Genomic DNA, 25095 nt, shown 5'->3' on the forward strand with positions numbered 1-25095 from the left:
AGAGAACACATACTGTACACTAATATAAAACACATGTGTGGGTATGTATTGAAGAATGCATAGAAGAGAAGCTGATGGTGTGCAACATAGAAGAATACAATCTCTCAAGAAGATGAGCTCTTCATTGGAACAGCAGCGGTCGTTTCATAGGAAAGAACAAGAGCTACGCTTCTATGGGATAGAAGAGAAGTTATTCTTCTATAGTATAGAACAAAAATTGCACTACTGTATGATAAAAGTGGACAGGATCTCCTAGAAGAAGACGAGCTCTTCTATATTATAGAAGAGGACGAGCTCTTCAATATGATAGAAGAGGGCGAGGTCTTCAATAAAAAATGCCAAGAGCTATACTTCTATGGGATAGAAGAAGAATTATTCTTCATTAGTATGGAACAAGATTCACACGTCTATAGGCTAAAAAAGGATGCTCTATAGAATAGAACAGGAGATGCACTTACATAAATATAGAAAAGTATCTCTTAAAGTTCCCCGATCCATTCTTTGATAGAGGAAATATATGTTCTCTTCCAGATTTCATTCAACATACACACCACACATGTATTTATACATAATTTAAATTTTGAATATACATACATACAAATAAATGAAACAAAAGAAAGAAATATTTATAGGATATTACAGGCCAGGACAATATATAATAGAGAGTGAGAAATGAGAAAAAAAACACAATCACAATACCCCAGAGAGATACATTATTTAGGCATATCACACAGCCACAGGCTAAATATTTGTGAAACCCAGATTTGTATTTCAATAGTTTTCCATATATATAGAGAAACAGACAACAGGCAGAGAGATACAAAACGTACAGAGAGAGATTGACAGACAGACACAACCATCATCAGAGTAAAACGGACGAAGAAGAACGTTAGGTACTCACCCTTGGGTATTTCGTAGATTTGCTCATCTTCATCATCTTCAAAGGGATTTTTACTCTGTTCAACTAAATTGCTACTTCTATTTCTATTCAGATCATTGTCATGATTCAAATGATTATTACCTCCTGATTGTTTTTCATCACTGGCTGCTGCTGCTGCGGCGGCGGCTGCATTGGAATTAGGCATATTATTGGCATTGGCATTATTGGATTTGGTTCCTCTGGCTGGCAGGGAAGTTGTTAAATCACTATCGTTAGCATTACCATTTGTGGTAGTGGCAGCAACTGCCTCCTCATGCTCATCAACATTGTTATTGCCATTTTCATTACCATTGAGCTGTTGCTGTTGTCCATCGGTGGTGGTTTTCGTAATTTTCTCCTCAGTTGTAACTGTCTTGGTTATCGTTGTGCTAGTTGCATTATTCATATCCTTATCCAAATCTTTGGTGCTGCTTTCCATATTGTTGGCACTAGTGGCTGCTACGGGTTTTTCTTCACTAGTCGATGTTGATCTTCTGGCCACCAGTTCAGGCATTGCATTGCCATTGGCATTACTCACTGAATGTTGTGGGGTATTGGTATTCGAATCCACGGCGGTGGCATCACTTACCAAATTGCCAATACTCGTTGTTCTTTGCTCGGCACTTGGACCACTGGGTGAGCTAGGTGGCATTGCGGCGGCTGCTGCAGCTGCGGCGGCGGCTGATGTTTCTGGTGTTGGAGAAACATTATCAGGTCTGGTGGGTTCTTGTGTAGAAGAAGTACTTGGTGATGGTGCTATTTTTTGATTTGTTTTGTGTGTTTTTTTTGTATTTTATTTTGATTTGTTGTTGGAAATATTGTATATATATTTTTTGTTCATATAATATTTATGGTGTTTGGGATTTGATTTTCAATTTGAAATGATGCATTTGAATAGAATTGTGCACAAAAACATGTGTTTTGTTTTTGATTTGTGTGTTATTTTTCAAGTGATATTAGAAAAATTAAAATTAAATACATTCCAATAATAAAAAAACGAAAACAAAATAAATGCAACACAAATTTACATAAAAAACGAAATTAAAAAAAGTAACGAAATTATAAAATTAAACATCATAATTATTATTATTTTGTTTGTTATGATTATTATTATCATCATCATCATCATTAACACAACCATCAAGTCAAGTAATATTGCAGCAGTGTTGGAAAAAAGTAGGGAATATAAAAAGAAAGAAAATAAAACATTTTCAGCTCAGCTCATGCATAATTATTATTTTGTTTGGTTTTTCAACTTTCAAATTTAAAAAATACTAAACTATAAAATTTAAAAGTTCTTTTAATTTAAAAGAAAAATTTGATTTTGTTTTTGGTTGTCATGCACAGCGCAGCAGCAAGCAGTAATAGTAAAATATAGTATTTATTTTTGCAAAGCATATATACTATTTTTTTTTTAAATAAATATTTATGTAGGTAGTTTGATAAATATATAAACCTCTTTATATAAAATACATTCCATTCACTGTTTGTTTTAATTATTCTATGATGATGTTCCTCATTGCCAAAGGTGCTCTGCTAACAGTAATGACAATGTACGAAAATTAAAGCATACTTTTAGGCGTTTGTGTGAAGCCATTAAATACAAAGTTTTTTTTGGATATTTAAACAGTATTTTTGTATAGTATTTTCGTTGTTGTTTGTAGCTTTGAATGTGTGTTACCCATTTCAAGTGCCTAGCTTGCTTTCCCTTGAAAGGACTGCATCAAAAAACTCGAGAAAGTGCAAAAATGTCCATAACCAAAAAAAGCGAGAACGTTTGATCATAGAAAACATCAAAAATCTTACAAACCAAGTAAACGATGATCAACGAGAAAGCCTATTCTCTTTATTACTTGGGGGGAAATGAATATACCAATCAATTCTCTGCCAAATTTAATCGCTTGAGTATAGAAAAATGGTAAACAATTTAACGCAACAAGTGCAAGTGAAGCCCTTAAAAACCTTCCACTGGTTTTCTTTTTTATATTATTTTATTTAATTTTTGCTGATCTTGGCATGTAGTATTGGGTTAAAAATAATTATTAGAATTCATAATGATATTTTCAACTATATTTTAATTGAAAATTCAATTGAAACAGTGTGTACACTAGGGTTGGCCAATTTGTATGGAGCCGAAAAATTCGATTAATTCCAACCCCTAGGATGATTCTATGAACAATTCTAAGCAACTTTGGTGAAGGAACTATAGGTCTTTCTCGATTTTCGAGTCTCCCACTTTTCAAAAAATGATTTTTCCTATATCATCATTTTGATTCAAAATTCGATTTTTTTATTCATCGTTATATTCTTTTTATGCTTAAAATATCTTAAAATATCGATTCGACTTATGGACCACCCAAGATAATTATAGGTTTGATGGCATTAATATTTTTATTTTATTATTTTCTACTATTATAGATTTTTTATATACCTTTACAACCTGCTAGTTAGTATAAATATATAACCAATTATGATTTTTAATTTGTCTAATTCCCAAACAAATCTACAAACACCAACTGGGATAACTCTCTACAAAATGAAATAAATATTTTCAAACACACCGCCGAATGATGTGAAAAAATATATTAGATTATGGAATGTATTTTAAATATTGAGGTTAGATTTTTTTCTTTCACTTATTGATACTAATTAAATTTTTTAGAGTATATTTTAAATTGCCAAAATAAAAGAAATCATAAAAATTTGTTTGTAAATAATAAATAGAAATTTTCAAAAATATTTTTTTCATAGATGGTTTGGGATTTCGTCACCATTTTCATAGGAGGCATTTACCTTGGGTTCAGATGGCTTATAAGAATGTTTAATTGCATTTAAAAATCGAAAAGGCTTATGTAGAGTATACATAGAGGTCTACAATTACTTCAATATTGAAAAACGTTTGGTAGATAAACTTGTTACCCAAACAGTTCGGAAAATATATATAGTGCACAATTTAAATAACATCGGAAGAAATCCAAATCTGAACCGATGCTCACGAAACTTAGCACACCTAATTCTAGACTCAATTCAGTACGCAATGCCAAATTTCGTGCAGATCGAAAGAAATTTAGGGACTTTGGTGCACTATTTACATAAAATCGGATGAAAATATATATGGGAGCTATATATAAAACTGAACCGATTTTCACCAAACTTATTACACATAATTCTAGACATAATTCAATACGATATGACAAATTTTGTGAAAAACGAAAGATATGTAAGGCCATTTACCTTAAATCGGGTGAATATATATATATATATAGGAGCTATATCTAATTCTGAGCCGTTTTTTTCTCAATTTCAATAGGGCTCGTCCTAGGGTCAAAGAAATGAGCTGTGTGAAATTTCACAAAATTTGGACCATAAATGCGATATGTACTTTCTTTACAATTTAACATGGACAGACAGACGGATGGAACCATGTGCCTATCTCGTTTCCTTTTGCCTGTTACTAATGTATGCACAGGGTATATACTACAGTGTGACACCACACGTGGTACAGGGTATAAAAATTGAAGTCAATCGGTTGGAAATGTATCCAAAGTCCTCAAAGTACCGACAATTTGGTCCACCGTTATATTTAAGGTCTTATACCAAAAGGTTGACCGATATTTATCAGAATCTAAACTTAGGAAAACAAGTAAAAAAAGGGTCAGTCGATGTTGCCGACAGATATATGTCCTCAAGCCTATGGTTTGCGAAGGTTTTATTATTCGCTTTAAATGAGTTATGTTTTTGTCAAAGAGGTTTAGGATTTAATATTAATCAAAACGGTTATTCAATTATAAAATTTACAAGTTTTTGAAATATTGACCCTTTTTGTGGGAGGTACCACAAGGAGTGGACCAATGGGTCCTATCTTCGGATTTGATCTGGGATTGGTAAAGAAAATACGTTCTACAAAGTTTGGTTCAAATCGCAAATTCAATTATCCTATATGGAAAATTTTGACCATTTGTGGGGGATGTATCAGAAGGAGTGGACCAATGGGTCCCATCTTCGGACTTGATCTAGGCTTGGTAAAGATAAAAGGTTGTACCAAGTTAAATCAAATCGGATAGCCCGTTCGCATGTTATATTACAAAATTAATTTTCATATTGACAATTTTGTGTAGGAGGTGCTAAAGGAGTGGACCGATATTCCCGATTTACGAACTTGATACGATGTGCAATGTTTAGATGAAATTGGTTACTACCTTTGAGAGTAATCGTCCGCATCAGCCACCCAGGCAGGCAGACAGATGACTCCAAATTGGCTGAAACGAATTTGGTCCAAAGAATACTAATATACGGATACTAAAATATTTTCATGGGTCTGATTCTTTTAATAGTTTGTTATTAGAGGAATGGCCAAATGGTGCGAAATTTTGCCTGGACTTGGGTTTAAGTTCGTTACACTTTTATGAGAACTTTACTCTGGCAGTTGAATAGAATACCACATGGTCGGTGATCCAGTCTAATTTTGTAAAAAGGATGACTATAAGCTCACTAGAAATAAAACCAATAAAAGGATAAGGTCAAGAGGGAATTTTTCAAAGTATCATTTCAGTAGGGTTGAATGAAGAGGATATGGGTAACATTTTTGAAATTTTCTTTAAACGCAAAAAAAAAAAAAAAAAAAAAAAAAAAAATATGCAACAATTATATATACAAAAATAGAAACAATAATAATTTGAAAGCAAGAAATTTACATGTGGTTAAAATTATTATTTATTTTTATTTTTAACTAGCAAGCTATATTTGATATATATGTTCCAATGAAGCTTTAAATTATAAATTTAAAATCATTTCAAAAGATATCGTATTTATATTGCAAAGGTTATGGAAACGAATGTATGTTGTATATTGCAGTTTATGATTTTTGAAATTAATTCACTATTATTTGGCAATTTTAAAACAAGAATACACAAAAAAAGAGAAAGAAACAATAATAATAGTAATGTGGGGGGAAAAAGCAAAGAAAATAAAACAAAATCAAATTTTTTTTCAGTTAAATTAAAAGGAATTTCTAAAAATAAATTGAGAATTGAGAATCATTAATTTGTTTAAAGATTCTCTAGTATGTAATGGAATTAAAATTATAAACTAAAAATTTTCAACCAAAACAAATTGAGTTAATAGCTTTTTTTCCAAAAACAACAACGTCTAATAAACGAATTAAAAATATTAAAATTCAAAATAAAAAACAAACTCAAAAACAAATTAAAAAATAACAAACAACAAAAATCTTACAAAAATAATTTTTTTTGTTTGCAAAAAATTACAAATTAAGCAACTAAATTTGGACAATGGGGAATTTTGTTTTTCCTCGTTTTACACAAATTTTGTTATTGTTTTTTTTTTAAGCAATACTTACGATTGGTAGAACCATTGGTATTTTGATATTGAATGCTGTTGCTGATGTTGGCATCGTTCATTTGTTTGACTGGTGATTGTACAGGACTGGAAGCTTTAATGGCATTGGCTAGAAATATAAAAATTTAATTCAAATTAAATTGTATTGAACAAATATTAAAAAACCAATTGGGACTTACATGTCACTTTTCTCAAAGTATTTGAACCACGTTGTGATTCTGTAGCCAATTTGTCAACAATGGCCTCAAGTTCGGAGTAGATCTGTAACAATAAAAATATAAATTATTATTAATTGATTTACAAATATATTTTAAAATCGTGAGACCTTTACCTTAGCCGTTTCATTGTGGAAAACTTGTTCTGTGGCGAATAGAGTCTGCAAATTGGTTACCAAAAACAATATTCTTGATTCATACAAGGCCGGTAGTTCATCGTGCAATTCGGTGTTCAATAGTTCATATGTGCGTCTGGCTTCCTCCAATTGTTCCCGGCCCTTGGTCAGCTTAACATCATCTTTACGTTTATTGGCATTGGCTTGTAGACTTTGGAACGAGTGACGTTGACTATCGTAATCGATAAGTTTTCTGTTGCGTTTTTCGACCTTTTTCTAAGGGACAAGATGAAAAATAATTAGAAAAATTATGAAAAGAAAAAAAACTTGTCTGACTACCTTCATTTCTGGAAATTGTCCTGTATAGGTATTCAATGGAATCAATACTTGATCGGCCAATTTGTGTGAGAAATCCTGCCATAATGATTCGGCCGATTGGACTTGTGCACTTAAAGCATCATAACCGCTCCATTGGGGTTCGTAAATTTCGAAAATGGCATCCATCAAGGATTTGGATGCGATTTGTGCAGCTGTAACAAAAATTAAAGAAAAAAAATTATAATCGATATCGATCGGTATATAGTGGGCAGATGAACCGAATCAAGAAAGATGGGAATTTAATGGATTTCAAAAGAGCAAATACGTGAAGAGTGGAATGTTGGGAAGAAACAGTGGGTAAAGATGGATAAACTTGTAAGAAAATTTGAAAGAAGAAAATTGGGAAAAGTCAAAAAGTTGGGAAGGAAACATGAGGACCCAGAGGGGTTAGATATTCCTGAGATTTTAAATGCGGAAGTGGATAGAAAGAAGGAAGATGATAAATGAAATGGGAAAAGAGAAAGGGAGATAGCGGAAAAAACATGCAAAGATGGAGGAAGAAAGAACAACAAAGGAAAAACGAAAAAAAAGAGGAAAGAAAGAGTGGACTTCGAGGAAGAGAAAAATTAGAAAAAAAGAAAATATGTGGAGAGACTGATAAGGCGAAACAAGAGGTAGAAGGAAATGAAGGAGTGAGTGTGATATATGATAAATGAATGTATGAAATATGTGAAGAGAATGACAGGGAAAAGGAAAATAAAAGAGGGAGGAGATATATAAGAAAATGAAAAATTGAAAAAAAAAAAACGGAGAGTAATGGAATAAATAAAGATAACAAAGTTGACTATTAATTGATTGATAAAGAAAAAAGGATCGGAGATAAAATGAGAAAAGGAAGAGATATAGAAAGAGAGGAAATTTTGGGAAGGAAGTCGAGCGTGGGAAACGAAAGGGAGTAAGGGAAGAGAAACACTACAGAGGAAGTAAAGACGAATAAAAGAAGGAGAATAAATAGACACAGGAAGAGTAAGAAAGTGGAGGGAGAAATAGGTAAGACGGTAAGACGGACATATAGAAAATTTAAATAAGGAGGGCTAAATTTTGGCAAAAATAGAAATAGTAGTGGACACGGAAATAAGGAAATTTCGTATAAAATAGAGGTAGATAAAAATGAATTGTAGGGAGAAAGAGTACGATGGGGACCGAATCTCAAACAAAGGAAGAAACAACGGTAGAAGATTGAGATAGGGACAATGTAATCGACAATCGTGATGGACGATGGGGTCAAAAATAGAGTAAAAATAAATTAAAATTGAAGAGAATGGGAAATGAGATGGAACAAAACTAAGAAGTAACGGGAACATTCAGAAGAGTAAGATAAACACAGAATGTACGGAGGGTAGGGAGCAATGTGGGATGAGTTGAAGACAGGAGGTAATGATAAGATGGAATCCTTTTATTCTCTTCTATTGAATGGGATTGAGGTGGATGGACGGGAAAAAGGAAAATTTAAGAAATAGGACAGATAAAAAGGAGAAATGATCGGAGAGATAGCAATAAGAAAGAATGGGATAAGTTAAGAAATAGGATAGATGAAAAAATAAATAAATTATCGGAGATATAGACATAAGAAAGAATGAAATAAGTTAGCGGGAGAAGTTTAAGAAGGAAAATAAAAAAATATGGAGGAAAATGGAAAATTTTGATAAAGGAGACAAAAAGGCAACTCAAAGGAGAAATATTGAAAATAAAATAAAATAGGGTGCGGAAACTAGAGATATGATTATGAATATAGGGAAGAAAGAGTAGGAGAGAAATAAGGAGGCAAAATGTGGATGTAGAGGTGCGTGATGTTGTGGGAGAACATGACGCGTTACTTACCTCTTATACATCTAATGTAGTTATTGAATTCTTTTTGTAATCTATTGGCATTTTGTTGCTGGCGATTGAAATTATTCAAATGATCATCGAATATCTCATCTGCAGTACGATCAACTTTACCCAAATTTTGTAAAATCTGAAAAGGAGAAAAAATTGGCAATTAGAATAGGAATATTTAATAAGAAAAAATAATCAACAAAATTTCAAAATTTTTTTCAGAAATAAATAGGTATACCTATTTATTACAATTTATTCATTTTTAAAAAACAAAAAATATAAACACAAAATTTATTTTAAAATAAAATATATTCTATGGAAAATTAAATTGGCATAATTTTCGCTTGGTCAAAACTAAAGCAACTTTTGGATTTTTTTATAAATAAGCAAATTTTGCTAGTAATCGATGGCATACAATTTATTTTTTATTACGGCAGCACATCTACGAGGCATTGAATTAATAAAATACTCAATTTGATCATTGGGTGTACTATTACTTGCACCCTGAACCCTTGGGATGAGGTTATGTCTGTTTGTGAAACTCTTTTGATTTTGCTATCTATGATACTCCAAAGATTTTTCTATAGGGTAAAGATCTTACGATTGTGTGGGCCATTAAAAAAACCCTGATTTTTGACTCCGTCAACCAATCTTTGACATGTTTCGGTGTATGTTTGGAGGTTATTGTCAAGCTAAAACACCAAAACAAGCGGTATATTTTCGTTGGGGAAGGGAACCATAGCGTTTTTCAACACATTTGTATAAACAATCCGTTCCATTACTTCATAAATCTCGTAAATATATCGAACTCCATAAAAAGAAAAAAAAAAAACAGCCCAATACCAGTATTGACCATCCTCAATGCTTCCTAGTACCCTTGCAAATACTCTGGCATGAGCTTTTAATTTTTGGACTTTCTCACGGTAATTTTTTTCAACACATAATATTTATGCATAATATTTATGCACTGAGTCGGGTGAGCTTTTGCGAAAGACGATTCTTTTCAGAAAGCTCGTTAACGTTCTGTTCTAGAGTTCATATCCAACGATAACCGCCTCACAAATTCCGTTGAACTCTTAAAGGGGTATTTTTTACTGCTATGACATTTTGTTGATCAGTACGAAAAACCAACATGATATCTTTACTTTTGAAAAAGTTATGCGGCATTTATTAAACTTGCTAGTTTAGTTGCTTTAGTTTTGGCCACAAGTGTATGTTCAAACTTCCCATACGAATTCTAGAAGCCATAATTTCTCTTAGGCAATGTTCGGAAACCGATCCTTAGGTTATTGCCACAAATGTATTTGTTCCGTCAAAAAATGTCCCATATATATTTTTTTATTTTAATGTTCCCCAAAATCTATTTCCCAATTTGTCAATAAAAATATAAATTTCCCAAATACTTAATAATAATGACTTTTTGGCATCGATTCCATCATTTTCAGTTAGCCCAAAATATATACACACATTCTTATGTACATCTATGCTTTTCCATGGCAAATGCCTGGCTATGAAGGAAGAGGGGTGGTATTTCGGTTCCATTTTTTTTTTGCCTAGCGGGCAGCTGCACTTGCTAGCTAATGTTGCTCCTTAGATGTGTATCAAGAGCGTGTGTTTGTGCTGTGTACAAACAGATTGGGAATAAGTCGTCGCGTATCGTATCGCTTCAGTCAGTTAGTATTTTTGTGCTAAATTTAAAAGCAAACAGCGAAAAAACGCTAAATAAATAAACGCACATAGACAACAGCAGCCACGACGACTATACAGCGCTATTTTGGCGCTGTTTGGGGTTTTGCTTGCTCACAGCCAACCAGCCAGTCATCTAGCTAGCTTGCATCTATTATAGAACGCAAATATTTTATATTAATGTATAGACCCGCATACAGTAATAACAACAGCAGCAAAAACATGTCTGAAATATGTATTTCGGTATTTGGAGGAGAGATGGGCGCAAAGAAAAGGTGCCGCGATAATGTATTAAGAAATAAAAAACAACAACTTTGTAGAGTATTCAGAAAAAAAGGAACACATTTGTTCAAATATTTTGAAATATTAAAATTGTTTTAGTAACAATAATAACAATAATATTTTATTGAAAAAACAACACAATAAGTTACTTTGTAGACTAGTTAATAGTTTAGTGATGGGGAAATACTGATGGCAACATTATTCTTGAGTAATAATTTTCAATACGTAAAGAGATCTATAAGATACAGTGGTGGCCACAGAATTAAAACATTTACTGTGGTAAACATTTTTTGATCAGCCCTCGATTCGTTTGAAGTATTTTTGAAAATTTTTTAATTCAGAACACTTCGATATACTGCACTTAAGAGATTTAGTGTGGAAATGGAAAATTATTTCATGCAATTTTTCCATAAATAACGGTTTTTATGAAAATACATCGACTTTGAAGTGGCCATATAATTAAAACATTGTGTAATTTTTTACTTTACTGCATTTTTTTTTAATATTTTTTAAAAAAGCTCTTTAATTTAGTTAAATTATGTAAACTAAGCACCGATAAAATCATTTACTGATAAAAATTTTTGAAAAAAATCTGTAAAATCTATCAAAATTGCCAACAATTTGTACAGTACACCTAACATTCAGAAAATCACCTTTATTATAGAAAATAAAGGTCCGAATGCACCAGAAATTGCTAGAATTAGTAAAAAACAATAAATAATTCTCAAAATAAATAAATATTTGAAATAAAAACTTAAAAAATGGGAATTAACCTAAAGGAACGATTCAATTTCAATAGCCTTTATTGAAGAAGGCCGGAATATTTTTGCAGTATGTGAGGAAATATCGATTGATATTGGCATTTATTACATCAAATCGATTGTTCGAGTAGTACAGAATATATTTTATCAAAAAATATACCAGTCACAACAGAAAGAACAGAGATCAATGCCTATGTTGACGAGTAAAAGATTCCGCCACACAGCAGCATTTTTGATGCTCAACACAAGACTTTAAATATTTGTCAAATTGTAAAATTTTTCTTTCTTTTAGGCTAAAATAGATTAAATGGGCATTATTCTCTCCAAAAAATATTATTTTGGAAAAATATTGTCATGTTCAATAGATTTGAAGGGTCAAGAGTTAACCATCAAACATGCTGCTGTGTACCAGAAACGTTTTCTCGTCAACATAGGTGTTGATCTCTGTTCGTTCTGTTGTGACTGATAAATTTTTTGATTAAATATATTCTGTACTACTCGAACAATCGATTTGATATAATAAATACCAATATCAATCGATATTTTCTCACATACTGCAAAAATATTCCGGCCTTCTTCAGTAAAGGCTATTGAAATTGAATCGTTCCTTTAGGTTAATTCCCATTTTTTGAGTTTTTATTTCAAATATTTATTTATTTTGAGAATTATTTATTGTTTTTTACTAATTCTAGCAATTTCTGGTGCATTCGGACCTTTATTTTCTATAATAAAGGTGATTTTCTGAATGTTAGGTGTACTGTACAAATTGTTGGCAATTTTGATAGATTTTACAGATTTTTTTCAAAAATTTTTATCAGTAAATGATTTTATCGGTGCTTAGTTTACATAATTTAACTAAATTAAAGAGCTTTTTTAAAAAATATTAAAAAAAAAATGCAGTAAAGTAAAAAATTACACAATGTTTTAATTATATGGCCACTTCAAAGTCGATGTATTTTCATAAAAACCGTTATTTATGGAAAAATTGCATGAAATAATTTTCCATTTCCACACTAAATCTCTTAAGTGCAGTATATCGAAGTGTTCTGAATTAAAAAATTTTCAAAAATACTTCAAACGAATCGAGGGCTGATCAAAAAATGTTTACCACAGTAAATGTTTTAATTCTGTGGCCACCACTGTATATATCCACCAAATGGTGCTCAAACAATTATTATCTAATCAAGACTTATATTTGGAAAAAGCCTGTAATGTGACATTCTGTTTACAGAAGTCCTTTAACACTAGAACGCCGAAGGCGGTCATTTTGACCGCTTTCCAATTTCAAGTACAACAGCAACTGTGCATTTAATGACACTTTTTTTTAAAATTTGGTGAATTTTTTATAATAAACGTAATTCTGTGAGGTACAAAAAGTCACCATATTTTTAAAAAAAGTGTCATTAAATGCACAGTTGCTTTTGTACTTGAAATTGGAAAGCGGTCAAAATGACTGCCTTCGGCGTTCTAGTGTTAAAAGTTTTTCCGACTACAGAGTACCTTAAAGCTGCTGTAAATGACCCTGTAAGATCCACATTCGGAAAATAAAAATGGACGGACTTTAACAATAGAAGGCATATAGATCTATAAGATATGTAAGGAGATCTATAAGATATATAACCTCCAAAAGGTCTTCAAATTATTATTATTTAATCAAGACTTATATTCGGAAAAAGCCTGTAATGTGACATTCTGTTTACAGGAGGCCTTTAAAAGGTTTTCCGGCTACAGAGTACCTTAAAGTTGATGCATATAGAAGGCATATAGTCGGATCCAATGATGATCTACTGAAGGTATTTTTCATAGAGGATCAATTGGATACATTATTGGTATTTATGATTGACCAATCTATAACAGATTCGCAGAAATCGATTTTCGAAAATATTCTAAGGTCTTTAATACATTTTTTATATAAGTTCTTTAATATATTTTTCGAACAGATTTATAGGAGACATCTCCCATTTTAAATGGCCTCCATAAGATCTCCCATTTATGGAAGATCCATAGAAGAGATGTCACTGCTATTGCTATGTTCAACAAATTGTCATAGCGGTAAAAAATGTTCATTTAAGAGTTCAACGGAGTTTGTGAGACGGGTATCGTTGGATATAAACTCAAGAACAGAGCGTTAACGAGCTATGTTAGCAGGCCTACATGCCCGGAAACTATCAAGAAAGTTCTTTAATTTCTGAGAAGAACCGGAGCTCATACTAATTGGCATTCGACTCAGTGGAGAACTATTATGCTCTCGAATGAACCAAAGTTAAATATTAAAGACTCAGACATGAAGAAAATTACCATGAGAAAGTCCAAAAATTAATGGCTCATGCCACAGTATTGGGAGGGTACTGGGAAGCATGGAGAGGTCAATAATGGTATTGGACTGTTTTTCTTTGTATGGAGTTCGATATATTTTCGAGATTTACGAAGTAATGGATCGGATTGCCTATATAAATGTGTTGGAAAACGCTATGGTTCCCTTCGTTGAAGAAAATATGGAACAACTTTATTTTAGTAAAAAAAACGATCAGATTTTTCTGAACTGTTTTCCAGAGGTAGGTATTTTTACCCTAATTATGGATTATATTTTTTATTGGGGGTATAATTTTAAAGCTTTTAAAAATACCTTTTCATTGAGTGGTGATATCTCAGACCGTTTTGAAGGTAAAGTCAAAACCCCGACTTTTTTCAAAAACTCCCTAAAAGTTGAATTTGGGTCCACATTACGATCCCTCTCCAATCCAATGACTCAAATGATAGACTACAATTTGCCCTTTTCAAAATGGTGCGATATTTGACCATATCTGTTGTGGATCAAAAGATAAGGGCCTTAGAACCACTCAATGCAAAGGTATTTATATAAGCTTTAAAATGATACCCAATTTATATTAAACGGATCCGTAGAACTGGGTACCGGTACCCGAACTTCCGGGTCAAATAACTGGGTACGTTCCCCAAGAAAAAAATATATCTGCATAATTAGGGTAAAAATACCTACCTCTGGAAATAATTTCAGAAAAATCTGATCGTTTTTACTAAACTAGAGTTAGGCCGAAAATATACCTCTTATTTGGGTGTTTAAGCTTGACAATAACCTCCAAACATAGACCATAACATGTCAAAGATTGGTTGCTGGAGTCCAAAATCAGAGTTTTATAATGGCCAACACAATCCTCAGATCTTTACCCTATAGCAAAATCTCTGGAGTATCATGGGTAGCAAAATCAAAAGAGTTTCACAAACAAACAGTCAAAACCTCTTCCCAAAGGTTCAGGATGCAAGAAATAGCACATCCAAGGATCAAATTGAGCATTTTATTGATTCAATGTCTCGTTGGTGTGCTGCCGTAATGAAAAAATAGTTATGTTGTCGATAACGAGCAAAAATTGCTTTTTAAAAGAAAAAAAAATCAAAAAGTTGCTTCAGTTTTGACCAAGCAAAAATTGGGTTAATTTAGTTTTCCATTGAATATTTTTTATTTCAAAATAAATTTTGAGTTCATATATATTTTTTAATGAATAAATTACCTATTTATTTCTGAAAAACCTTTCACTATAACTTCTCTTTCAAAAAATTTACCGAACATTTATTCAGTTTGTAATTTCAGTTGCTTTAGTTTTGGTCACCAGTATATATTATAATAGGGTGTCCAATAAGATTGTCGGCTCTAAATTTCTTAAACCAATTGCGGACGGTCATAATGATCGCAGTGTCCTTTGCACTATTGCATTTTTAAAGCAATGAAGCATAATATGCCGTAAATGCTTCTTTTGGTTCTCTATATTGAACAGGGCAAACAAAAATTTTAAAAGAGCCTTTGTCACCAACGAAACATACTTTGAAAGAGCTCTGGGACGACTGCAACCGATGCCATAAACGGCTAAGAGAAAAGCCTGCATGTTTATATAAGCATAGCCAGTCAGACTCATAAATAGCGTGGGGCGGAAGAAACTTAAGGGGCAACCTAATACAAAGGAAGTTTCTGATTAAAACCTCACTCTACAGGCCTTCAATTTTTTACCATGCCTTGACTGATTTCAAATGCCTATCGATCCATAAACCTCTACAGTTTCTATTACGATCTATTATTTCACTACTGACCTCATTCGTTTATATTTGATTTCTTTATTATTTACTAGTTCCATGCCCACACAGGAATTTTCCAAAATACACTAAGAAGCCTTTAAGTGGTATTTATGCGCCAACTAATACATGTGAATGACTTCACTCATTTGCTGCTACTGCACTTGTATATGATAATGTCCTAGTTACAGGTTTCATTTTTTGTGCTCCTGTTGTTGTAAAACATTTGAGGAAGGATAATGGTTGATTGCGCTACAGCTGTAACTGAAACTGGCATCATTCTGAACCCACTCCCCCAAACCCTCTCGTTCTCATATAAATGATGTAGTAAATCTTTTATTTTTCTCCGTCTCTTTTGGACATGGAAAAAAAAACTGAGGTACTTGTTGGCATCTGGCAAGAAAAAAAAAGCTACTTCTTTTCTTGTAATTGCATATCGTCGTCATTCATTTACACTTGTCCTCCTGTCTGTTCGGTTCGTTTCAGTTCTACTCTGTCCTGTGTCAGTCCATAAAATGGCTACAACATAATAACCTTGTAATAGTTTTTAGTATTTTCTGTATGGCAGCATCTTCCTCCCTCTCCCTGTCGGCATTTGCTTAGCCTTTTTAGCCACTTTGTTGTTGCTGTTGTTGTGGCTGATTTGTTTGAATTCAACTTGATTTTTTCTATCTAAATATTCAGGTCAAAAGATTTGTTTTTTGTGTTTTTTTTTGTCGTTGCATAGATTGGGGCTATTTGGTTTTGTTGTACGCTTGTACATCCTTTGTCAGGCAGCCGGGCGGGCAGGTTTTTTTGTAAGATATGCATCTTTCTTGTTTTTGTGTGTTTTGCTCTTGGCTTTAAGCACGTGATTTTCTCTAGCTTGTCAATGAATATTGATTACGGCTTAAAGCCAATGAAGAGGAAGAATAACAAAAAATTTATGTGTGTTCTAGGTGTGGTAGTGAGGTGTTGAAGTTCGTTTTTTTATAATGACTATAAAGCTGCTGATTTTTGTTAATCTGTCACTTCTCCATCTCCTCCTCTCCATTGGATGTTAATGATTCTGACATGTTAATGTTTTTTCTGTTTCTTGTTGCTGTTTCAAAAAATTATTTATCTTTTCAATTAAAACAAATTTGCTAATCACTTGCACGTCGTCGTCGTTCGTTCGCTATCTGTCGTCATCAGTTGGCAACCACAACCGAGATGTAGATAAATTTATATCAGTTGATATTTATGCATATCTTGGTATCTTCAATCTTATCTTTTTGATTTATATATGATATTTTAGATAATAATACGCTGACGATGAAGGTCTGTAGATAGCTATCATCTTTATGGTAGATATATAAAAAATATGCCTACAGAAGATTTAGATTTTTGTGTTAAGACTTTTAAGACTTTATAAAAGTAAATACCCTATAGATAGTCTATTTACAGAAAACACATGTCGATCTTTTATACCCAACAGTCTTTCTACCTACAGCTGGGTCATCTTTGGAGATAACTTCGCATTTTAAAGGTCCTCTTTAAAAGTTCTTTAGAGGAAGTTATCTCAAAAAATTGCCTATAAGAGATCCTGTATTTTTAGGAGACCTATAGAGCTCATTAATATTCAAGAAGGCCTTATAAAGTTAATTCATCTATAGAACCCCTATATATAAAATCTTCAATTCCCATAAAAATAGTTTGCCCTAAGAATAAGTGTACTATTCATGTAATACCTCCATGCAACCTATATCCATAGTTTCATAGGAAGACTTCCGTATAAGAAGGGCATTTTCTAATTATTCTTTTTATAGAAGTAATTCCACCCCTATAGGGCAGTTGAAAGCTAACATCTTCAATTTTTATGGTAGACCTATGAAAAAATATGACTATATACAGCTGATTTAGATTTTTGTGTTACCCTTTGTGTAAGAGAGGGATTGTCTTCCAAATATATAACAAATTTGGATATCCATAGGTTTTTTATATTCAAGATCATCTATGTCTTTATTAAGAGAAGATTGGTCTCCTAGAAGTTCTTGTATAAATCGGTGACTTCAAGAAGTCACATTATCTGCAAATGACCTGTGAAATATCTTTTACTTATCGAAAATATATTCTAAAGATCTTCATATTACAGATAATAATATTTAAAAAAATATATAGAGGGTGAATATAGAAGACTTGACCCTTGAAAGTTTTTCCATTTCTAGAAGGCCTATAAAACGTTCTATATATTCAGAAGTCCCCTAAAAAGTTTCATTCTTTAAAAGACCTTGATAAGTTCTTATTTTTACACATAAAAGGTCTTTCGATTTCAGTAGACCACCCCAACCATTAGGGCTTTTTGTAATAAAAAAGTATATGTCGCGGTTGCCGAGAAATATTTACCCTCCCTTAGCCTTTGGTTTGAGGAGGTGTTTGGAAGCACACAAAGTTTTTTTTTTAATACTGCGAAATTAAATTTATAAAATATTAACCTATGGTGGGGGAATGAGAGGGTAGACGGGTCTCATTTTCGAACTTGATCTAGTCTTGGTAGAGATTATTATTGTACAACATTTGGCCACAAACAACATTTGGCCACATGTTGGGGAGGTACCAGAAGGAGTGGACCCACTTGTCCCATCTTCGGACCAGATGTAGGCTAGTTAAAAATAAGAGGCTGTACAAACTTTGGTTCAAATGGGACATTCCATTCGCCTTATATTGGATTTATAAACATTTTAATTTTTGACTATTTGTGGGGGAGGTACCAGAAGGGTTGGACCAATGGGTCACATCTTCTGACTTGATCTAGGCTGGGAAAAATAATAGGTTGTTCAAAGTTTGCTTCAAATCGGGCATTCTATTTGCCTAATATTGGGTTTGTAAATATTGAAAAATTTGACCATTTGTGTGGGAGGTACCAGAAGGTGTGGACCGGCATTCCCCATCTTCCAACTTAAGGGAACCCCCCCATTCTCGATTTTAATTTTTCAAGATTTTCAATGGGCTGGTAAATGATTACAAATGCTTGTTAAGGTTTGTAACTTTGCACATATATAATTGAAGATTTAAAAGAGAAGAAAAATAATTTACAAACATTTTTTGTTATTGTTTTGTTGTTTTTGGTAATTAAAGAAAAGTCCTTATTTTTGATGGCGGGCATGATAACTCCTCACTGGAACATCGGAATCCGAAAATTCCAACGGTGTTAGAAAGAGTACATGTCTGGCTCTCGTATGAACCAGGATTATTGACTTCGCTCTAAAATTAACAAAATGGTGAACCTTTGAAAAAATATTTTTGGAAAATCGCCGATTTTTTTTACCAAAAACCAAGTTAACAAATAAGGAAGATCTTCACCGATTGGCTTTATCCTAGTTCATACGAGAGCTATACACTCCCAGAGAAACGTTGCAAAATTTGGAACCGATTGGATTATTAGTTTTTGAGTTATCGTGCCCGCCAAACGCAAACAAATGTTTAGAGAAAAACGCGTTTAAAGTTTGAGAAGCCCTTCAGCCGTCACTTGATGCTGACACAATAAATCGGCTATATCTTCAAGAGTTCTTGAGATTTTCACTTGAAATTTTGTAGAGACATTCTTTAATCAGTGTAGATTCGAATTATATCAACAAAAATTTTGAGCCCGAAAAGAAAAATGGGGTCTAAAATCTATATTTTAATTAGTCACAGTATATATAAAAGTGTATATATCCCCATGAGTCATAAAACCTCTAGAAAGACTTTAATGTATAACTACAGAAGGCCCATGAATGAATTTTCGACTATAGATCTTACTTGAAAATGTTGATTCTTATTTATTTAAATTCAAAAGTCTCCTAAAGGGGGTTCCTTTTCGAAAGGACCCTAAGAACTTCTTCTAAATATAAAATGTCCATATAAAATTCTACATGTTCAGAAGATCTGTTGGTGGTCTCCTATGTATAAAATACCATGGTTAATTATAAATGGTCCATGGATGGACATCCGAATAAAGAGCTCCTCCTTATACACCCTGCTGAAGTTTTATTAACTATTGAATCCTCGTGTTTCTTTTATAAAAAAAACTATAAAACGATTTTTTTTTCTATAGAATTCACATTTTAGGCATTCATTCTACAAAAGGTATTTTATCCACTAGACATTTTGACGTAGTGTCTGAGATCATGACTGTTGCCATGAAAACATCCATTACCTCATACAACCAAATATGAAAAATTATTACAGTGTCTCTATTAAATCTTCACTCAAAGTGAACCACACACTAGTAGGTGTCTTCTAATCAACATCATACCCAAATCTATTTCCCCATAATAAAGCCATGAAGGGTGTGAAATTGGGCTTTTGTCATAAATCTCCATCTTCAGAGTAAAGGCCAAAGTTGATGTGAAGCCAAACAGGGAGAGAGAATCACAGTCAGCCAACAAACCATTGGGCCTATAAACCAACCATGGGATGCCAAATAAGTCCCAAAGATATAAAATCGCACACATATCACTCCAACTGTGAACTCCAGTTACTGGGTGTCAAATCAGCTTATTTGTCATAAAACAGAAAAAAAGTGGTGTCCGGAATTTACATAATTTCCCATTCATAGTCATTGTCTGATTGGTAGTGGGCTTTTGGTTTATGTTTTTTCTCTCTATCTCTCTGTGATTGAGAGCCCACGTTTTTCTTATTTTTTCTGTTCTATGTGCGGGTTCGTTTCATTCATAAAAGACAAGTAAGAAAATCTGAATCACAAGACACCAAACAGTACCACTGACACATTGGAGGAAATCTTGTCATTTGGCTGGCTGGCTAATGATGGTGACAGCAGTTTGAGGCGGGAAAGCAGCCGAACAACGACAATATCCCACTAAACAACACATTTAAAACCAAAAAAGAGTAGAAAGAAAATAGAAAACAAACAAACCAAAAAAATGCGCGACTGAACTCCAGAAGACTCTATTACTGATGACGACCATGATGGAGATGATGTTGGCGACAACAACAACCACCACCAAATGTTAATGATGATAAAAAAGTAGCAACAGCAGCAGGCGGACTTAGAATAAAAGTTAACGACCTACTAAGCCGGGAATATTAGAAAATATTCGATGACAAAGAAAACGACGACGACGAAGAAGAAGCAGAACTCTAAACCCTAAATGAAGAATAAATTGAAACTGCAGTTGAGTTGTTGGTGCTTCGCTGTCGCTAAGTGAAATTAGGTGAAATTTTTAAAACAATAAAAGAAAGGCGATTTGGAGGGTGATTTGGGGGCTATGGGTATCAGAAAAATTACTTGAATTGATAAATCATCCCGGAAAGAAATAATGACAGAATGTCCAAACAAATTCTGAAATACATTTAATATGGATATTAAGAAGAAAAAAGATAGAATAAGTGGAACAATACCCAAGGGAGCAATTATTAAAGCGAATTTAACCAGAATGTGAGGAGGGGATAGAAGAAAGAACACAAAGGATTTATTAAAAATGCACTTACGAGGATTTTAAAAGATTAGAAAACCTTTAAGAGGTCTTCAGGGGTTGGTAGGTCTTATTGGAGGGCTTTTCCAGATCGAATGACTACTGTATCTCACACAGTTTTGGGTTGGTAGACCGTATTAGAAGTCTTCTCTGGACAGAAGTCCTATAGTGTATTCCACAGTGGATAGAAGACCTTCTATAGAGAGAATACCTTCTAGAGACCTTCAATTATCGGGTATAACCGGGCAGTTGTCTAAAACGACGTCATTACTAACTGTGGTGTACATTCACACATTGAAAAATTCAAATATGTATTTAACAAGTAAAATAGTGTCAGTCGATTTTGCCGACAGGTATATACGCTCACCCTATAGTCACATTCTATATCCCCTACTGTAATCATGTTCACATACTCTAATTATGTCTTCTTTAAATGTCTTCTTTAAATATTAATCTATTGATAAAGATATTAATAGATTCATTTATTTTCTAACTATCTCTCTCTTATTATTATGAATATCTCTTATTATCATAACTCACTCTCTTTTTATTATAACTCTCTTATTTTTATCTCTGTGCAAACTGCCCACATTATTCCCGAAATACTTCTCAGACAGAGAGAATAATAGAGAGTAAAAACTTAACCGATAAAATGTAATTATAAGTTGTAAGAAGATGATTTCATATTTAAAAGTTAGTTCGTAAGTTGATCTCAAATTTAAATGTTGTTACTTGAAATATCGGTTAAATATTAAGTCTTTAGCCGAAATAATAAATAACTATTGAATTTATAATAAAATATTACAAGAACAATAACAATGTGTTTTATTATCAAGCATAAAACATAACTCTATGATTTGCAGAGAATGTCTTAGGAGTTACACACAGGTTTTATAATTCGTTTTATATAAGCTATACGTTTTAATCAACCATGTTTCGGATTTAATGTCCATCAAAAATATAATATTGACCCATTTTGGGACAGTATTAGAGGAGAGGGCAGACGGGTCCCATCTTCGGTCTTGATCTGGGCTTGGTAAAGATAATTAGTTGCTTAAAGTTTTGAGCAATTCAATGTTTGGATGAAATCGGTTACTCTCGGCGACAGTTATCTTGCGCACCAGACGGTCAGACAGACAGACGGACGGACATTTGTAAACCGACTCCAAGGAAACATGGGGTCAAAACCAAAATTTCAATGAGACACATTTTTACCGTGTCAAAGTAGCTTCGATTACGATTTTATTAAGCAAATTTTCATGAAAAATGATATCGTCCTGTAAGAATGCTTGTGGTGACCATTAGGCTGATATTGTTTTTCATTAAACCCTGTATAAGACCTTTCCGAGATCTCTTATACATGGAAGATCTTCGATAAGCCTTCTTTATATAGAAGACGTTTTGTATGGTTTTAATATAAGACGTTTTAGAAGTCTTCTTTATATAGATGCCTTTTGAAAGACCCTCAACAGGTGGAGGACTTGTTGGTGGTCTTCTACAGTTAGAAGATTTTTTATAGGCCACCTAAGATGATGTACCTTTTATAGATAGAAGTCCTCTTATAAGACATCCTACATACCCTATATTTACGGAAGACCTTTTGCAGGTCTTCTAGGGACAAAAGGTCTTCAGCAAATTGAAGATCTATTATAGCCTTCTATAGAGGGATAACTTTTTATTAGCCTCTTTACAGATATAAACCCTTTTAGCGGCCTTCTACAGACGTTGGACCCTTTATATGCCTCATGACGATTGAAAACCTTCTGCGGCAGTTTTATATTTAGGAGAATATCAATGTCAACGCATAGGTCTATTTTTCTATACTTTAAAATAATTTTCTATAGGTATTCAATACCTAGGAGACCTTCTATAGGTCTTCTATAAAAACAAGCTCTTTCATAGACCTTCTATAGATCTTATAGGTCCTTTACGTATAGTCGAGCTTTTAAAGATCGTCTACAAATAAATTTCTTCCAGAACTGATTAGGGTATCGTATAAGTAGTCAAAAAAATCGGAAGGGAAATGAATCAATTTTTTGGATATTTTATATGCCATATGCGAGAGCCTTCTCTAGCAATTAGCAATATATCTGGGATACCTTCAATGTCAGAAAATCGGAAGGGAAATTAATACATTTTTGTGATCTTTTAAAGGCCAAAAGTTAGTAGAAAGCCTTATATAACAATTGCTAATGTATCTAGGATACCTTCAGTATCCTCTTCCATAGAGAAAAAACAACTTTTTGGGCCTTCTATAGTGAAGACATTTTCAATGCCTTAATTATTAGTAGTCATTATATTGATCTGAAATAAATGGAAACGCTATAGAAGATCTTTTACGTATTGAAGACCATCCATAGGCCTCCATCATACAGGGTGTTTCCTATAAAGGATATTTCACCCGTAGTGGGCATATAAAAGATCTACCATCTGTTCGAGGTCTAAAGAAGATATTCTATTTATAGAAGGTTTATAAAAGTTCTTTTATTTGGGGAAGACTTCTATCTGTAGAAGGCATATAAAAGGTCTCCTATCTGCAGGAGGCCTACAAGAGGTACACCATCTGTACAAGGTTTCTAAAAAGTATTCTATCTGTAGAAAGTCCTTGTATTGAAGAACACATTTTTCTGATAGAAGATATTTTAGTGAACTCCTAAATATAGAAGACCTTTTAGAGGCAGATGGAAGACCTTTTAAAGGCATTCTATAGAGGCAACATATTTTATAGACCTTTAACAGACAAAAGAACTTCTAAGCCTAAAAGATCTTTTAGACGACTTCTACTGATAGAATATTTTCTATAGGCCTCTGTATGGAAGAACACCTTCTACTGATAGAATAGCTATTAGAGGCCTTCTACATATAGACGATTTTTTAGAGGCTTTCTACAGATGGAATACTTTCAACAAGTCTTCTTTACCTGGAGGAGATTTTATAGGTCTTCAACAGATAAAATACCTTAAATAGGCGTTCTGTAAGGGCAACATCTTTTATAGACCTTTTTGAGATAGAAGATCTTCTAAGCCCAAATGGGCTTTCAGAAGCCTACTACTGATAGAATATATTCTGTAGGACTTCTATACCTACAATAACTCCTCTAGGTTTGCAGGATACAATTTCGACCCGCCTTACAAATACAATAACCATTATCTAGTGCCAAGTCGGTCGGCCGGCCGTTGGATATGTCAAATATTTCAAGCATTTAAATGCCACTGCATACAAATCTTACCCTCCCCAAAAGGAAAAAAATAAGAAAAATCTCTGACATGTGTGGTTGGTTGTGTGTTGTTTACATTTTTATTGGCATGTACTGCCCCTTGGTGGAATATATCGATGACCTTGAGTACAGCGCACAAGATGAAGAAAAAAACCAACTACACCACAGAATAACCAGAACACTAACCAGCCAAAAGCCAAGAATCAGCCAACACAAAAGCCGCAAGGCAATGGCGTTGGTTCCATATCCAGCATATGGATAGAAAAATGTCTAAATAGAAAAATAAAAAATAACAACTACACAGCACATCAAAGATAAACATGAAGCTGTAAATGAGAGCGGACACGTGTGCCGATGTGTGTGTGTTACAAAATTTAAGATGTGATTTGAAATAGTTTCACTTTTCACACATAATATCGAGAGGGAAAAATTGTATGTTTGATTTTTTTCTGTTGGTGTGTGGGGGCATTGATTCTGGTTTTTCATGGCTGGTGGATGGTGGTTAGTGGTTAGTGGTTTTTCGTTTAAGCCAAACACAAACATGGAATTATTCTTCTATGCAGTTTTCAATTTTTTTTGTTTGATTCAAGTTTTACAACTCTTGTTCTACGCCTTCGATGATTTTTATGTTAGTTGATCTGACTGACTTTTAAGCTTTGATTTTGAATGTGTGTGTGTGTGTTTGTGTTCTTGTTGTTGACTGACACTCACGCATTTCATTTTGAGCGACGACAACGACATTAATAACTGACAGCAGACTATTTGGTGGTTGGGAACGAAGCTGCTCTGTTTTGAGGGGGTCTGATCTATAGTCGCTGCTGACTGAC

The 25095-nt window shown here is 33.2% G+C and overlaps 1 protein-coding gene across 1 annotated transcript; it reads right to left on the reverse strand.

Annotated features, from left to right (window-relative positions):
• Positions 1-901: 901 nt before the first annotated feature.
• On the reverse strand, positions 902-8958 carry LOC133324950 (amphiphysin-like; the record flags this gene model as incomplete). Its single annotated transcript, XM_061533777.1, has 6 exons — positions 902-1675; positions 6279-6386; positions 6457-6538; positions 6609-6884; positions 6948-7138; positions 8808-8958. Coding segments are annotated over 6 exons (1582 nt in total), but the record flags the coding sequence as incomplete, so codon positions are not given.
• Between the last annotated feature and the right edge of the window lie 16137 nt (positions 8959-25095).

The sequence above is a fragment of the Musca vetustissima genome, unplaced genomic scaffold, assembly GCF_032173495.1.
Source record: "Musca vetustissima isolate MV318-11 ecotype Yass unplaced genomic scaffold, APGP_CSIRO_Mvet_v1 utg545542, whole genome shotgun sequence".
In the NCBI taxonomy this organism is placed as follows: Eukaryota; Metazoa; Arthropoda; class Insecta; order Diptera; family Muscidae; genus Musca; species Musca vetustissima.